This window comes from Mauremys mutica, chromosome 7 (assembly GCF_020497125.1).
Source record: "Mauremys mutica isolate MM-2020 ecotype Southern chromosome 7, ASM2049712v1, whole genome shotgun sequence".
Taxonomy (NCBI): Eukaryota; Metazoa; Chordata; order Testudines; family Geoemydidae; genus Mauremys; species Mauremys mutica.
In genome coordinates this window covers 89,035,895-89,053,680 of record NC_059078.1, presented here as the reverse complement: position 1 = coordinate 89,053,680, position 17,786 = coordinate 89,035,895, and the positions used below count along the sequence as shown (strand labels likewise).

The following is a 17,786-nucleotide window of genomic DNA, read 5'->3' as shown; positions in this document are numbered from 1 at the left end:
GAGAAATAGCTAAAGGCTACCAGGTACCCGTGGCCAGGGCCGGCTTTAGGGCGATTCCCGCAATTCCCAGGAATCGGGCCCCGCACCCTCCATGGAAGTGCTGCCGGAAACAGCGGCAACCGATTGAGCTGCCGCCGAATTGCCGCTGCTATCTTCGGCGGCAGCTCAATTGCTAACACTATCCTCGGCAGCATTTCGGCGGCAGCTCTTTCAAATCAGGACCCACATGTCCTAAAGCCAGCCCTGCCCACGACCACTTTTCTTCTTGGTGGAAGAGATTCTTTGAGTTGAGTTTTTCTGGTGCAAGATTTGCATAATTCTACTTTGAGTTTTAGGTCCACCTCTAAGGCCTTGTCTACACTACAGGACTATTTCGAATCTACTTAAGTCGAATTTGTGGATTCGACCTTATGAAGTCGAATTTGTGTATCCATACTAAATACACAAATTCGAACTTCTGAGTCCACATTCACCGGGCCAGCGTCGACTTTGGAAGCGGTGCACTGTGGGAAGCTATCCCACAGTTCCCGCAGTCCCCGCTGCCCATTGGAATGCTGGGTAGAGCTCGCAATGCCTGCTGGGTGAAAAAATGTGTTGAGGGTGGTTTTGGGTAACTGTCATCATTGAACCGTCAATCACGCCCTCCCTCCATGAAAGCGCCGGCGGGAAATCTGTTCGCGCCCTTGTCTGGTCGGTTACAGCGCGGACGCCACATCACTGCGAGCATGCAGCCCGCTGCGATCATCGCTGCACTTATGGCCGTTGTCAACTCCTCGCACCTTATCGTCCACCTCTTCCACAGCCAGCTGATGAGAAACCGGGCGAGGAGGCTCCGGCAGCGCGGTGAGGAGAGTGGCGCAGGCCTCTCACAAAGCAGGGTACGCCGGGCAGTGGAGATCATGGTGGCAATGGGTCACGTTCATGGTGTGGAACGGCGATTCTGGGCCCGGGAAACAAGCACAGACTGGTGGGACCGCATAGTGCTGCAGGTCTGGGATGACACAGAGTGGCTGCGAAACTTCAGGATGCGTAAGGGCACTTTCCTTGAACTGTGTGACTTGCTGTCCCCTGCCCTGAAGCGCCAGGACACACGCATGCGAGCAGCCCTGAGTGTGCATAAGCGAGTGGCCATTGCTCTCTGGAAACTAGCAACGCCAGACAGCTACCGGTCAGTAGCGAACCACTTTGGCGTGGGCAAATCTACCGTGGGGATTGCTGTCATTCAAGTAGCCCACGCAATCGTTGAGCAACTGCTCTCAAAGGTAGTGACTCTCGGAAATGTCCAGGTCATCATAGATGGCTTCTCCGCGATGGGATTCCCAAACTGCGGTGGGGCTATAGATGGGACTCACATCCCTATCCTGGCACCAGCCCACCAGGCCAGCGAGTACATTAACCGAAAGGGCTACTTTTCAATGGTGCTGCAAGCTGTGGTGGACCATAGGGGACGTTTTACCAACATCAACGTCGGGTGGGCGGGCAAGGTTCATGACGCGCGTGTGTTCAGGAACTCTGGTCTGTTTAGACGACTCCAGGCAGGTACTTTCTTCCCGGACCACAAAATAACGGTTGGGGATGTGCAGATGCCTACAGTGATCCTCGGGGACCCGGCCTACCCGCTAATGCCCTGGCTCATGAAGCCTTATACAGGCGCCCTGGACAGTGCGAAGGAGCTCTTCAACTACCGGCTGAGCAAGTGCAGAATGGTGGTGGAGTGTGCTTTCGGACGTCTCAAGGGGAGATGGCGGAGCTTACTGACTCGCTCGGACATCAGCGAAAAGAATATCCCAGTAGTTATTGCTGCTTGCTGTGTGCTCCACAATCTATGTGAGAGCAAGGGCGAGACCTTTTTGGCCGCTTGGGAGGTTGAGGCAAATCGCCTGGCTGCTGTTTACGATCAGCCAGACACCCGTGCCGAGAGAATATCCCAGCGGGAAGCGCTGTGCATCAGGGAGGCTTTGAAAGCGAGTTTCCTCGCAGAGCAGGGTAACCTGTGACTGTCTACTTGATTTTAAGAGAGCCTGATCATGGGCCTGTGTCTGTATGTGTCCAGTTAGATCTGAGCTCACAAACCCGGTTCTCCAAGTTTCCCCCACTTCCAAAGCACGTTTTAAAACTAATGAAACGTAACAGTACTTAATAATAAATCTTTCGTTGACTTTGCATTTCTGTTTCTTGGTTGAAACATGTAAGCATTCTGTGCTGGGTAAGGTGTGCACTGATGTACAGACCGCTTGTCCAAAACAGGACGGACAGCCTCCTGCTCCTACATAGGTCTGTGGGGTGGGGGACGGTTTACGGTGGTTCTGCATGTAGGGGGAGGGTTGCAGGAATGGGTGGGTTTGCAGGAAGGGGCAAGGGGTGCCGTCTTTGGATAGGGGTTTACATGACGGCTGTGGGCTGTGGGTTTGGGCGTTGGAAGGGGTGAGGGGTGTGGGGGAAGGGTGAGTATCTGCCCCTGGATGAAGGCTCTTTTTGGGGCTCAGGGCACCGGGGAGGATCGTGGCTACGGTCGAAGTGCATGTGAAGGGAAGCCTGCCTTTACATTCAGGGATGGCAGGCACCAGGATCCTGGACAAGCATACACATCAACGAAAGACCCGGGGCAGCATACACCACACAGACTGACCCTGGTGCCTAGTGACTGCAGTCTGTGTGTGCCCTGCAGTTGACCCTGCACCCAAGTCTGTACCATGGTACTGTGGGCTATGCACTGCAATTACAATCCCCCCCCCCCCACACCCACAGAAAGTCTTCTGACACAAGAAACGTGACGGAAACAGTGAGTAACACCAAACCGCTGTTAATAATGTAGTACACAGTGGGGGGTTTAAACTTGGAGTTGGGACTGGTTGATGCTGTAAGGAAAGAACTTGTACAAATTTACAGCGCGAGAGGTGTCTCGAACATTAGCGGTCTGCTGCGGTGCAGGGACAGTTCTCACGGCCCCTACCGCCCCTCCTTCTTGTAACTTTGGGTGAGGGGGGGACAGGACTTCTTGCCGTTGGAGGGCGGTTGCAGATGCACTGCAGGGGGGCTCTCTCCTCCTGCCTGCGGTCTTGCAGAACATCTACAAGGCGCCGGAGCGTGTCCGTTTGCTCCCTCATTAGACCAAGCAGCGTTTGAGTCGCCTGCTGGTCTTCCTGCCGCCACCTATCCTCCCGTTCCATGTGTGTGCGATGCTGCTGACACAGGGTGTCCCTCCACTGTCTCTGCTCTGCCGCCTCCGCTCTGGAGCAGGCCATCAGTTCCTGGAACATGTCGTCCCTAGTCTTTTTCTTTCGGCGTCTAATCTGAGCCAGCCTCTGCGAGGGGGATGCCGGGGCAGTCCGGGAAAGAGCCGAAGCTGTGTGATGCGAAAAAGTAGGTGATTTCCTTGAACACATACATGTTTGCCAACAGTAAACACAGTCTAGTCAGTTTCAGTTAACAAGACCAAAGAGGGAACCAAGTCTCAGGAGATCTCAGAACTAGTCCGAGATTTCGGAATACGCTCTCATTGGCGGAGCCATTGCACTGGACAGCACACAAGCGAGGAGACAGCTGCATCCCTCTTGCACAAAGTCCTGGTAAGCCTTACAGTACATACTGCTTATCAGTTAGTGGTTAGCTGTGCTCTCCTGCTAAAGGAAATGTGCAAAGCAGAAAGGATGAGCCTTTTGCAGCCCCTCCCGCCAGTGCACGGGAACGATCAATGGATGCTTGTTCTCTGTGGCCTCTCGCACGTGGCTGTTAGTCGAGGGTCATTGTTATGCAACCTAATTGTAAACCATTAACAATAGTAACACTACACTAATTGCCCTACTTAGATGCAGTATTTGCAGAACGAGATCACCCTGAGGCGGGTCACTCGTGCCCAGAAAGACAGGATGTTACGGGACGCACTGCACAGACCAGGACCATATGCAGCAATGCTAGTCGAGGCAATGGTTCCACTCTATATTCGGATGTCCTGGCGTGGAAGAGTCTGCTTCCACGGAGCGCCCAACAAGGCACCTCTTCCGACGAACCTCATGCGGAGGCTTTGCGAGGAACTGAGTGACACCTTCGTGGAAATGTCGCTAGAGGATTATTTTTCTATCCCCATTTGTGTGGACCTTCTCTTTATATAGTTTAATATTTAGAATTTTGTAAATACAGTTTCTATTTTTTCTATAACAATGTTACAAAAAATAAATGTTTATACGTGTGTAGCACTTACCGCCTGATCCTTCTCCTGATTCCGAGTCCGGGTTAACGGCAGGGGAGGGTTGGTAGGGGATCTCTGTGAGGGTGATGAAGAGATCCTGGCTGTCAGGGAAAGCGGGAGTGTGTTCGCTGTCACCTGCGCCGTCCTCAAAAGACCCTTCCTCAGCTTCCCCATCGGCGAACATCGAGGAGGAACTGTCCCGGTACACTATTCCGTCCTCGGAGTCCACCGTCACTGTTGGGACAGTGGTGGCAGACCCACCTAGAATGGCATGCAGTGCCTCGTAGAAGCGGCATGTCTGGGGCTGTGCTCCCGAGCGTCCGTTTGCCGCTCTGACTTTTTGATACCCTTGTCTTAGGTCCTTGACTTTCACGCGGCACTGCATCGCATCCCGGCTGTATCCTTTCTCTTTCATGGCTTTCGAGACCTTCTCGTAGGTCTTTGCATTCCGTTTGTTGGAGCGCAGCTCCGAAAGCACAGACTACTCGCCCCCCACACCGATCAGATCGAAGAGTTCCCGGTCAGTCTATGCCGGGTCCCTCTTTCTATTCAGAGATTACATGAACTCCTCTGCTGGAGAGCTCTGCATCGTGGCAGGTGCTGCGGAGCTCGCCCCGATGTGCAACCAGAACGTCAGATTCAAAGTGCCCAGACAGGAAAATGAATTCAAATTTTCGCGGGTCATTTCCTGTGTGGCTGGGCAGAGAATCCAAGCTCGGACTGCTGTCCAGAGCGTCAACAGAGTGGTGCAGTGTGGGATAGGTCCCGGAGCTACTAAGTTCGATTTGCATCCACACCTAGCCTAATTCGAGCTAGCCATGTCGAATTTAGCGTTACTCCACCTGCCGGGGTGGAGTACCAAATTCGAACTAAAGAGCCCTCTAGTTCGAATTAAATGGCTTCCTGGTGTGGACGGTTGAGCGGTTAGTTCGAATTAACGCTGATAAATTCGAATTAAAGTCCTAGTGTAGACCAGGCCTAAGTGGGTGTCACACACTGGGGCTTGTTCCTGGTGCTTTCTGAGGCATTGATGTCCCTCCTGGATCTCTTCCTTCATGTGATCCTGCAAGGATTGTGGGCTTCCGTACAATCAGCACAGATCATCAGATCTTCAGACTTCTCCTCACTATGCATGGAAGGCAAGGGCTGGATCTGGGACCTCTGCTAAGTAACATCTGATACCATTTGCAGTTGTGTATCATCACTAACGACTATTTTAATCAATTCTGATTTCTGAAGTGAGGTTGGCAGGCCACTCAATATGGCACCCATGTGTGCTTCTGTGTCTTTTACAGCCTTTGAAGAATCTGGATAATCAATAGGGCTCCTAGATAAGGTATCAGTCACCATTAGGGAACTCCCTGGTGCATATTCTGTAATAAGTTTAAATCTCAAACACATGAGTAGTCTGTTTTTTGTTTACTAATTAGATGAATGGCTTGTGGTATGCAATGAATTTTAAACGATCAGGCCCTGCAAATATCGTGTGAACCTGTCATATTCCTCTATGCTCTTTTTATGGATGTCCCATGTCATGGAATCTGAAAGTAATCTGAAATAACATGCTACCATATTCTAATCATCTCTGTAACTGAAGAAGTACAATGTTGATTTATCTGACATCAATGTGCAGTCACGAAAAAATGAAGAAAATATATATTGCATTATATTCAAACACGCACACACCACTTCTTAAGTCAGGAACTTGGAATCAAGATTATGATTTTAAAAAAGAAAGCACAGGCAATATTGATTTCAAAGCCAGAGCAAAAAAGAATGTCCCGTTCACAGGATGTAGCAGCTGTTTAAAGGCATCATTTTTATAATCAAGGAAGGCCAGATGGGAAGAACAAAACTGCTCTCTGGGAGGTGAGCATACACGAGACGTAGCACAAGGGTATATTTATTTTGGCACTTGACATTTCACATGCTGATTAAATGAAAATTACTTTTTGTCAGTAGAGCTTTAGGAATCCATATCACTGCTTCTACTAATTGGCGAATGTTACTAAACCAACCACCTATTTTATTTCAAAGTAAAGTTTCATCGTGAATAAGGTGGGTCTAGCATAACAAAACCTTGTACCCAACTTGCCACTAATACCAATATTTGAAAGCAGCCAACCTTTTAGAGCTGAAGTGAGCAGTAAGGACATAAATGTATCCCCAATGAAAGGAGTGTTTCCCCATTTATAAGTTATGAGCTGGGTGGAATCTTGTTAGGGGCTGAGTTAAAACCTTGTTCAAACTGATGTGTGAACTCACCCTGCACAAACTGTGTGTTGTAAGAAACACTTAAGGGGTCAGCGCCGGCTCCAGGTTTTTTGCTGCCCCAAGCAGAAAAAAAAAAGGGGGGATGCCATCCCTTGAAAAGTGCCACCCCTTGAAAAGGGCCGCCCCAAGCACATGCTTGAAACGCTGGTGCCTAGAGCCGGCCCTGTAAGGGGCCACACTAAAAACAAGTCTTAACAGTGTCTGCCGAGAAACTAGCACCCTGTGGATGATGAAGTGTCTGACTGGGTATCTGTGTGTGTGTGTGTGTGTGTGTTTGTGTAAGTAAAAAAGACAAGCTGGAAACAGAGCCGGCAGACTGAGAGGCCAAGCACAAGCCTGTAAGCACAGCTGACCTTGGAAAAAGCTAGATAGTGAGTCTAGTGGGTCTAGTGTTTTGCATCTAGTGTTGGCTAAAGAGGCATGGGGTTGTCAGATAAGAAACTGCTCCTTTTGCTCTTGGTTCCCCCTGCATTCGGACAAGCAGGACTTTGTACATTCCTTGTAAATAAACTAGATTGCATCAAAGACTCTACTTCCAGCTGGGATATCCCTGGGGCCCTAAACTTTGACTAGCTGCTTGGGTCAGAAAGGGGAAACAATAATATCCACATGTATGTATTAGGCACATCCAGCATATGTCTATATTCTGTGGAAAACACTATTCAAGAGGATGAAACAAACAGATTAATGTATTGCCTTTTTGTTTTGAACCACCCACCAGAGATCATTTCTCACCAGCAAGTTAAATTTTCTGGTTCTTCCATCCACCAGATTCTCTCTTGATCCCCAGCAACAGGAAACTAGGTTAAAATCTATTCAAGCAAAATATACCTACCATGTTAATAAGGGACAAGCAGTGAGCAGCTCATGACAGAACACACTCAGAGAGATCACTAAAACCAGAACTAACATATACTGGAGTGACATGCAGAAACCACAGGTTTCCAAACATGTTTGAACATTCCTTCACCCCTGCTCTTGTTAATGTCAATGCACTGCCAGTCCTAGTATTACACAAGTTATCTACACTTGAGTTACTCCTCTCAAGTTAGCCTAGCTCAAGCAAGCCTAGCTCACTGTGATATAACACTTGAGCTGTTGTAGCCACTCTGGAGCTGCACTCATTAGTGTGTGTCACTAAGACTGCTGGGAACACACACAATCCATGGTTCTTAGTGATGTAGCAAAATAAGCCATTCTCTGAATTATTTTCCAGTAAATTGTGAGAGAACTTTTCTGTCCTTTCTAGGCACAGGGAAGGAATTGCGGGAAGACATTGGAGGACTGTTGGCACTCGAGTGGAGCTAGCCTATGTTAGCAATTGACGAATTGTGCTCACTTGAGTTCTGGCCTATACCTTCCCTCTCTGGCCAGCCAACTTGACTTAAAAGTACCACCACACTTCAGTAAAGAGTGTGTGTGTGTGGATGGGACTTGAGTTAAGGGCAACATTCAAATTATAATTTGAGTTAACTTTGCAATGAAGACAAGCCCTAGGAGGCTTAACAGAAATTATTTATCTTGGACAAAATCAACTAATCGGTCAAAAAAAAAAGGGGGGGGAGTTGATCATTATGCCTTGTCAATCAAATGCTGAATGAAGAACTAGAGAAGAAAATGAGTTGTCTGTAAATAGGATACTTTTCCCAAGAGGACCTCTTTACTGTAAGACAAGTTTTACTGTCTTGTTTTGATGCTCCTAGTGGTGCCCAGTTAATATGCTCCATTATAACAGTTGGCTCAGATCCTATGGGTAAGCCACCAAGATCAAACTAGTTGAACAGAAAAGTCCATTCACAGAGTATTTTCATTCAATCCTGGACCAGCAAGGCTGTGTAAACAAGTGTTTTCCCATTATTCACGGGACAGAGCCTCCTTCCAGCACTCTTCTGCTCCACACCATGCTTCACCCTGAATAACAGGGCTTTGAGTGATACAGGAATGGAGTAGGCTATTACACTGATCTCTGCTGAAGCAAAGTGTTATTCTTCTAATAGGTCTCTTCCTTGTCAGACTCGTAGAAGGCTCTGCTGTTGAGACTATTTCTAGTTTTGTTTGGTGCATAGAAAATACACTCAGGAGACTGAGTCTCTTATCTGATCTATTTCTGCCTTGCACTTTCCCTTCTGTGGCCCTGGAAGTTTAATCTTTTCACAGATTTATTCCTTTATCAAATAGCGATTTACTAGGGCCTCACTGCATTTCGGTGTATTTTAGACAGCTGCAAAGAAATAACAATAAGCAGATCCACTCTCTATCAATGAAATACCGATTCTGAACCCCCCTCCCCAATCATCCCCATCCTACTCCTCACATCCACAAAACCTCACACACGCAGGAGTGATGCAGCTTGCAAAAGCCGGTGGAGCCATTCTAGATCAGCATGCCCTGCAGCCAGATCCCCTAGCTTTCCCTTTAAAACCATTCTCAACTGAAGTCACACCAAGTCCACGCAACCAAAGTCTGTGTTTCAGGCTTGCGGAGCAGCATGTGCTCCCCTTGGAGACACCAGGAGGTCAAATTTTATCAGCGGCCTGGCAATCACCTGGACTTCCTCGTTCAAGGGATTTGACTTCAGGTTTACACTCTGCAGCGACTCCATTGAAGAAAGTTTCTCAACAGGGACATCTGGAACAAGAAGAACATGCACAAAATAAACAACCACCTGGATTACGAGAGAGACGCACATAAGATGGTCAAGGTCCTTTGGAATTTACGATCATTGTCACTCGCATTCCTAGGTGCAATCAGTCTGTGAAATGAAATGAATTCAATGTGAGATGGTGAATGATGGTGGCAGCTGCTCTCTGTGAGTAGTTGAAGCCCAAGAGCTCAGGGTTTCGAAGCTCTGGTAATGCTCCAATTTCTATGTCAATTATTTATTCATAAGAAGAGGGTTTAACTGCAGTAAAGGTATATAAATTACACCCTCAGAGAATGGAACCAGGAAGCTGGGAGTACAATGAGTGGCCTTGCTTTAGATGGGTACCAGTGTTGCTGACTGATTTTGGAGATAAAGCTATCACTGAAGGCACGAACGTGACTTTATTATAAGATCTTGTTTTCACACACTCATCAGGTTCTAAAAAATATTTCCTTTAGGCTGAATTGTCCATGCCTGGTCTCAGCCCAGAAGTGAATTATTTCTGGAAAGTTTGAGGAAAAGCCATTTGAGTTATGGGATACTGCAAACATCTAACACAATTTAGCAGCTCTGCTGCTCACCAGGAACTCGGACATTGTTGGGGAAAACCATTTAGGACAATCTATCTGAGGGGATTCTGTCTCATTGAAATGCACAGATCAAACCCCTCTTCTCTTCCCCTTAGAGAAAAAACTTATTAACATTCAGAACAGGAGAAAACTTGTCTGGGTGAGGAATCGTGAATCTTAACATTCTGAAAACTCTCTACATTTGGGTGCATTCTGCATATTGTAAGCTTTAATTAAACAATAAAGAAATTATGTTTCTGTCATTTCTTTCACAAAGATACAGTTACCACAATGTAAACAGATGTGCAGCTGCCCTATTTACCCAGCCTTACAGAAAATACTTGGGAATACTTCATTGATGTTCACAGAATTACTGATTTTATTATTTGCATTACTCTAATGCCCAGGGGTCCCATTCAAGATCAGGGACCCATTGCACTGTCTATGGTAAAACACATTGTAAGGAAGAATCCCCACCATGAAGAACACTGCCTTGTTTTGTGGTATGGTTTTAAGACAACTTTTCAGACATTCTTGTCCAAAAGGCTTCTTGAGATATTCCCCTACCTGTATGGAGAAAAAGAACTGAATTTTTGCATCACACTGAGTAGATTTTTTTATCTTGGCTGCCAGAGAGCTCCTGCTATGTACTGTTCTCCCCAACAGGTCTTTTGAAAAAATATGGTGATAACCTCCTCACCTGTAAGAAAGCTAGAAAGGGATCCAGTTCAAGATTCTGAATATAGATGTGTGAAAGAGTATGAATACACCTCTCTAGTCTTCAAAGCTCATGGCAAAAATCAATGGAATGGAACAAAATATTTCCTTCCTGTTCCAAGTCTTAGACAACTTGCATCACACTTCCCAGCCGTGTGAAGACTGGGGGAAATATAAAATAATGGTCATGTCACTCAAATTCACATGCCTTGTATTTAATATTAATAGGGGCTTGTATATTCTGTTTTACCAAGACTTCCCAATCTTCTTCAGTAACATGACAATGTAACTCTTGTTCAGATTTGATCCCAAGAGACTCCAGATGAGAATTCAGGCCTGAAGTGAGATTAGAGCAGTGGCAGAAGTCCTGTACCCTGTGCCCTCATATTTATGCAAGAAGCTCTGAACTGCAACTGCAGATGTGAATACCTCAAGATTCTTCTTCTTCTCTCTTTGGATTATTTATGTCTATTTTCTCTGTGCCTTATAAAAATGATTAATGATAAAGCAGTCCTTTCTCCAGCATCAGTGTAATTGTATTGGAGATGGAGGATGGAAATATAGGCACCAACTACAATCCAGCAGTCGTACTGGCGACCCCATAGAAGACAGCCACTGGCAGCTGTGGGAGAACACACCAGAGGAGGCTGATTACTATGTTGTGTTTCCATGGGGTGGGGCCTTGAATCTGGTGTCTGCTGTATTAATGATGGAGATATTTATTGAGGCATGTCACAGACGCCCATTAAAATGTTACAAATTGTAATGTACAGGCAGGGCCGCCCAGGGGAGGGGGCAAGTGGGGCAATTTGCTCCAGGCCCCAGACCCCGCAGGAGCCCCACGAGCCCTGGCCCGGTGGTGGTCTGGGTCTTCGGCGGCATTTCGGCGGTGGGGGGCCCTTCAGTCACTCCGGGTCTTCAGTGGCATTTTGGCGGTGGGGGGCCCTTTAGTGGTGCCAAAGACGTGGAGTGACTGAAGGGCCCCCCGCCACTGAAATGCCGCTGAAGACCCGGACCGCTGCTGGGTGAGTACAAGCGCCGCAGCTCCCCCACTTTGCCTCAGGCCCCCTGAATCCTCTGGGCGGCCCTGTGTACAGGAACCAGGGTACACAGCTGTGCATGTCTGCACTGGGTGTACTGGTGAGAGGAGAAAGCAGCTGCAGTGTAGGTTTTAAAGATTTGTTAAATAGTTACTGGAGCCTACACTCTCACTTCAGTTCCCCAAGCCTCAAGCTCCCTACCAGGAAGCCACTTGAACTAAAATGTATGGGACCATCCTGGTTTTCTTGGGCCAGGCTTGTGTCCTGCAAGATTAGTCTCATAGTAATTCTGGGCATCATACCACACTGAGGTAGTGCTTACCTGTTGTGATGATGCATCAAGTTGACATATTACACACTGATGTATAATGATGTATCTTTGAGAACTCATGGAGAATGGGTGAGGTCCTAGGGGGCTGGAGAAGTGCAAACATAGTACACCAGTTTTTACAAAGGGAGACAAAGAGGACCCAAGAAATTATAGACCAGCCAGCCTAACTTCAATATCTGGAAAGATACTGGAACAAATGATTAAACAATCAATTTGTAATAGGTTTATAAGCAATTGCCTGCATGGATTTGTCAAGAACAAATCATGCCAAACAAACCTAATTTCCTTCTTTGACAGAATTACTGGCCTAATGGAGAGAGGAAAGCAATAAATATGCTATGTCTTGACACATTCCCACATGACATTCTCATAAGCAAACAAGGGAAATGGGGTTTACATGAAATTACTATAAGGTGGGTACACAACTTCAAAGAGTAGTTATCAATGGTTCACGGTCGAACTGGTAAAGCGTATCTAGTGGGGTCTCACAGGGTCAGTCCTGGGTTTAGTAGTATGCTTATAAAATTTGCAGATGACACATAGCTGAGGGGCGGGGCAGAGGTTGCAAGCACTTTGGAGGACAGGATTAGAATTCAAAATGACCTTGACAAATTGGAAATTGATCTGAAATCAATAAGATTCAATAAAGATGAGTGCAAAGTACTGCTTTCAGGAAGGAAAAAATCAAATGCACAACTACAAACTATAAAATGGGGAATAACTGGCTACTGCTGAAAAGGATCTGGGGGTTAGAGTGAATCACAAATTGAATATGGATTAACAATGTGATGAATTGGGAAAAAGGCTAATATCAATCTGGGATGGATGATCAGGAATGTTGTATAAAAGACACGGGAGGTAACTATCCCGCTCTACTTGTCACTGGTGAGGCCCCAGCGTTGGTGGTGTGTTCAGTTCTGGGTGCCACACTTTAGAAAATGTGGACATAGTGGAGATAGTCCAGAGGAGAACAACAAAAATGGTAACAGGTTTGGAAAAACTGACCTATGAGGAATGATTAAAAAAACTGGGCATTTTTAGTCTTGAGAAAAGAAGTCTGAGGGGGACCTGATAATAATCTCCAACTATGTTAAAGGCTGTTATAAAGAGGAGGGTGATTAATTGTTCTCCATGTCCATGAAGGTAAGACAAGTAGTAATGGTTTAATCTGCAGCAAGGGAGATTTAGGTTAGATAGCAGAAAAAAATTCAAACTATAAGGATAGTTAACTCTGGAATAGGCTTCCAAGGGAGGTTGTGGAATCTCCATCATTGGATATTTTTAAGAACAGGTTAGACAAACACTTGCCAGGGATGGTCCAAGTGTACTTAGTTCTGCCTCAACGCAGGGGAGCTGGACTTGATGACCTTGACATTCCTTCCAGCCATACATTTCTAAGATTCTATGATCTGTACTGATGCAAAACACTACAGCACCATGATGTTTTTATAGTGGTAACCCTCTGAATCATAGCATTTCTCCTCCTAGCATATTTTGTGGATTCTCAGGGGATGGAAGAGAAAAGCAACTGGAATAAAGACTCTTTAAGAAAATAGAATCTCTCTCCCTGGAGTCAACAGGATCTGGAAATGCTGGAAAAGCAAAGAACTTAAGACTCACAGGAGAGGGGAGCAATTCATGTTACTCATCAGTGAGCACTGATGGGCTCTGAAGGCAATCCCTGGGGATAGTCTTCTTGAGCAGGGGAAAACATGGAGTCTTGCTGGTGCTGGTGGCTAAAATACAGATGACAGGGTTATTAATGCCTCCCAACATCAGAAAATTTGGTTAAGAGAAGAAGGTGGATTTTTTTTGTTTTTTTTCTCTGTTTTACATTTTACAACCTAATTTAATACTTTGATTTTTTTCCTGTTTAGAAGTGAAAACAAAATGTGGAACAGAATTTAAAAAAAATCCTCCTACTGCTCAATATATTAATGCCTGCCAACTTCTTACTGTTAGTGCCATCCCAGGTCAGCTGAAATAATAATAGAGGGGCAAAGGTCCCACATAGTGCCCAGGTAACACTACTGTTTAATTAACAGAGATGCCATCCCTGGATGTGAACATCAGTTCATATAGAGGTGCCTGCTGAGAAGGTGAAAGTCACTTGATGGAACTGAACCCATCACAAGACACTCCAGCAGGTCACTGATCACGCTCAGGCATGGTGCTAAGGGTGCTGCTGCTAAGACTTTTCCATATTGAGCTTTTTTTTGTTGCACAGACACCAGCACCAATAGGAGTGCGTGTATAGAATGGCTGCTGGCATTTTAGCACCACGTTGTCTAGATCTGCTCTAAAAGAGTTAGACAACCCATGCTAAGAACACAGATGAAGCGTATGGTAAAAAGACATTGCTAGCACTTGTGGAAGATTTTATGAAAAACCTTTAAATCCCCCAAAGCTTGGGCCCAATAATAAGTCGGCCATGGGAATCTGCTGAAATGAGCTGTTCAGAGGTGAAAGTAAGCCGGACTGGACTGGCTTCTCCGGCGGTGATTTAAAGGGCCCAGGGCTCCAGCTGCTGCAAGGAGCCCCGGGCCCTTTAAATCACTGCCGGAGCTCCGGCAGCCAGGCTCGGGAGAGGATTTAAAGGTCACGGAGCTCTGGCCCCTGTGGGGAGCCCCAGGCCCTTCCAGCGGCGGCAGGGCTCTGGCGGGGATTTAAAGGGCCCAGGGCTCCCTGCAGTGGTAGGAGCCCTGGGCTCTTTAATTCACCGCCGGAGCCCTGCTGCCGCTACTCCAGCCCTAGCCTGAGCCCTGCCGCCCTGGGGTAGTGGTGGCAGGGCTCCCGCGGTGATTTAAAGGGCCCGGAGCTCCCAGCCACCTCTGCAGCTGGTAGCTCCAGTGTGATTTAAAGGCTCTGGGGCTCCCAGCCACAGCCGGAGCCCCAGGGCCTTTAAATCTTGAAAGGCCCCGCCCCCGCTTCTTCTGGTTGAGGCCCCGCTCAGGACTCCTGCGTACCGGTAAGTCCTTTACGTTACTTTCAGCCCTGGAGCTGTTCAATATCTCCTTTTATTTAAAAGTGTCATCAGAGGTCAGCTGGCTGAAATGAAACTTCTGTTCTGATAGGGCTTTAAAAGAGTAAGGAATAAAGCCCATAGGAACCTTTAAAGATGCACTGTTTCTTTACAATGATAGCAGGAAACCAGGCAGGAGGGGCCAGGGAAGGCTCTAGGCAGACGTCCTGATTGTTCATAGGGCGCCTTTATAAAAGCTCTTTCTGGCCCTCTGAACCCTTTAGTAGCAAGATGCCTATTTGTGCAGTTTCAATGGTTGTGTGAATGCCTGTGCACCACTGGTAACAATTTTGTGTGTGGTCGGGGGTCCAAACAGTAGTCAGAGTGTCAAATTTCTGTGGCCACAGACATGGTTTCACTGCCTGAGAGCTGGGCGGAGCCTTATGGAGTTAATACACACACATCAACGTCCAGTATAACTGCTTAACATAATGCAAGTGACCAGAGTGCAAAAGAAGTCATTTCTCTGGACTCCAATTTCTAAAGTCACTGGAAAGTATATAATAAATAAATACAAATCATATGGTATAGTCATGCTGACAAAGAACCATATGGATCATTAGGAGCCAAACAGCTGCAAACCAAAGATAAGATGGAACAGTTATTGGTGAATACAGTGAAATGAAAAAGTCCCAATTCTGTCTGTCAAATTGGTACATTCTGCATAGCTGGGCATATGTTGCACAAAGGCTCTGAATCCCATTCCTTTGAAGTCAGAGTCTCTGGCTATAGCTTCCTGCATCAATGCAAGGTGTTCCTTCCTCCAGCCATCCTAGTCTTCAGCTTAGACTTCCGTATTAGTTTAAAGAGGTTTCCAGACACTTCTACAATAATAGGCAAAGATTTCCAACTAACTTTGTAAAAAGGAGTTTGCCTGGTAATTGTTCTCAGTCCCTCGCAAACTGTGCTGCATGTGCTCTCTCAGCTATGGAAGAATGGTTGACAGATTTGCCTGAGGCCAACAAACAGGTGCAAAAGAGAATTAAACACCATATAATAAAAATTTGCATTAAATTCTCACATACAATAATCTCCAAAGGCTAAAAGCTGCATAATGCTAACTTACAGTGAAATGTTTGTGTGCAAAGCTGGACATATAATTTAGTTTCTTCTCCTTATTATAAAACGTACGCAACATCCATACTTGCCTAACATCTGATTTTTGGCCTGAGACTTAAGCTTTTGGGGATTTTTTGATTGCTCAGGACAACTTCCAAAATCTTAAGAGTTTCAGCAAAGCTGCAGGAGCCATGACATCAAGCAACACAACTACACAAATTTCCCGGTCTTACAGTGAAACATTAAGTAGCAATACAATTGCCATGGTCTTTGGGAAACCTGTTTAACTTTTTAGTAAGAGAGAGAGCACTCCAGTTGCAAAACATCACAGGCCCCGACTTCATTGGTGCTCTGGGGCGTAAGGACCCACCAAAAAAAAGGGGGTGGGGGTAGAGGTGCTCAGCACCAGCAGGACCGGATTAATCTTTTGCGGCCTGGGCACCCAGACTGCAGCTCCGCCCCCTGCTCTGCCCTGAGGCCCTGTCCCTGCTCAGCATCTTCCCCCTAGGGCCCCACCCGTACTCCCCTCCCAAATCACCGTCCCCACTTGGCCTCTTCCCTCTGAGGCCCTGCCCGCCGCTTGCATGGGGGAGGGGCGGAAAGGAGCACCCACTGGCAAAATCTAAAGTCAGCGCCTGTGCAAAACATAAATAATTTAACTTAAGACCAGGCACAAAAAGATTAAAAGGAATATCCATTAACATATTATAAAAATCTAAAACAGTTTTTCTATCAAAATTGGAGATGAGCAGCTAATCTGGTCACCGTTCTATTGCACATGCTGTCTGCTATTGCAGGGTGATTGACAGGTCTGTTGTGTCCAAAAGTGGGCTGGAGGGAGTTGATATCGTAACATTATACAAGGCAAACATGCTGTTCGTTTTATCGCAGGGAAAACAGAGAGGTGTTAGAAACAGAAAACTGACTGGAAACAAATTTTCCTGAGCCTTTGGTAAACTGCCACATCTTTGTTAAAAGACAAATGTCCCATCCAAGGCAGATGAAGATGCTAGTATTTTGAAACATTATCAAAAGGGCCATGCTCAAGGCTGGTAGATCAGAGACATAAGAAGAACAGAAAGATTTCTAGGATACCTCTTTACCCTTTTCACTGGGGAAAAGCTTCCTTATTTCAAACTGAACAATCGATTGACAGCAAGGTCAGTACCACTGGAAAAGTGATGCAACTGCAAACAAAGATCAGGAGTCTATACACGTTCTCTGGAGAGAAGCAATGCCAGCTCCACAAACAAACTTTAACAGGTTATCTATAAACACATTCAACAAAGGCAGAAAGGGGTTAAGGGAAGACTTGTTAGAATACTCTTCTCCACTCCCTCCTTTGCCTGCTGGCCTGCCTGCTCTGGTGTCTAATTTTTTTTTTTTAAAAAGGAGCCATATGCTAAACAATGTTTTATTTCTGGAGCTGTAAAAGTATTTACAGATTTCTTTTCAGGACTTGTAAATCACTGAAGGTATTGCAGACCATTCTGAGCTGGAGGGATTTCAGAACTTTCTGCAAAAATGGGACTCGATACCATTTTTCATGACATCATGGTAGCCTATTAAATACAATGAATTCTAATATGTGGATGCCCAAAATCCAAGGAAGAGTTAGTAAGTCACAGCTTTGAGTGTGTATCTTATAAAGCTGTTTTGAAAGTAACAGTGCTTCACTCCTGACTGGCTATGCCAATTCTGAGCCCTACACAGCTCTCCCTTGTGGAAAATGTTTGATCAGTTTCAGTTGACTAATCATGTTTGGAAACAAAGCAATAGATATTGGTATTCTGATTTCTGGTGCTAGAAACTAATAGAGATCAGTCGAAAAATTCTAATGAGACTACAGCCAGGGCTGCAAAAGCATGTAAATGACCTGCACTTCATTCCTGATTCTTTCCTTTAAACAGGACTATTAAATACTGCAATGGCTTGGGAGCA

General features: G+C 46.1%; 1 protein-coding gene across 10 annotated transcripts in view; it reads right to left on the bottom strand.

Moving 5' to 3' along the window:
- LRRC20 (leucine rich repeat containing 20) overlaps positions 1-17,786 on the bottom strand; it is a 222,056-nt gene that overhangs the window by 14,146 nt on the left and 190,124 nt on the right. For 9 of the 10 annotated variants that reach the window (XM_045022637.1, XM_045022640.1, XM_045022636.1 and 6 more), the window contains one exon: positions 9,009-9,091. In XM_045022637.1, coding sequence (XP_044878572.1) covers positions 9,009-9,091 — 83 coding nt within the window. Of the gene's footprint in view, positions 1-5,987; positions 9,092-17,786 lie in introns of those variants that run through there. The other variant, XM_045022645.1, reaches the window with a different exon arrangement.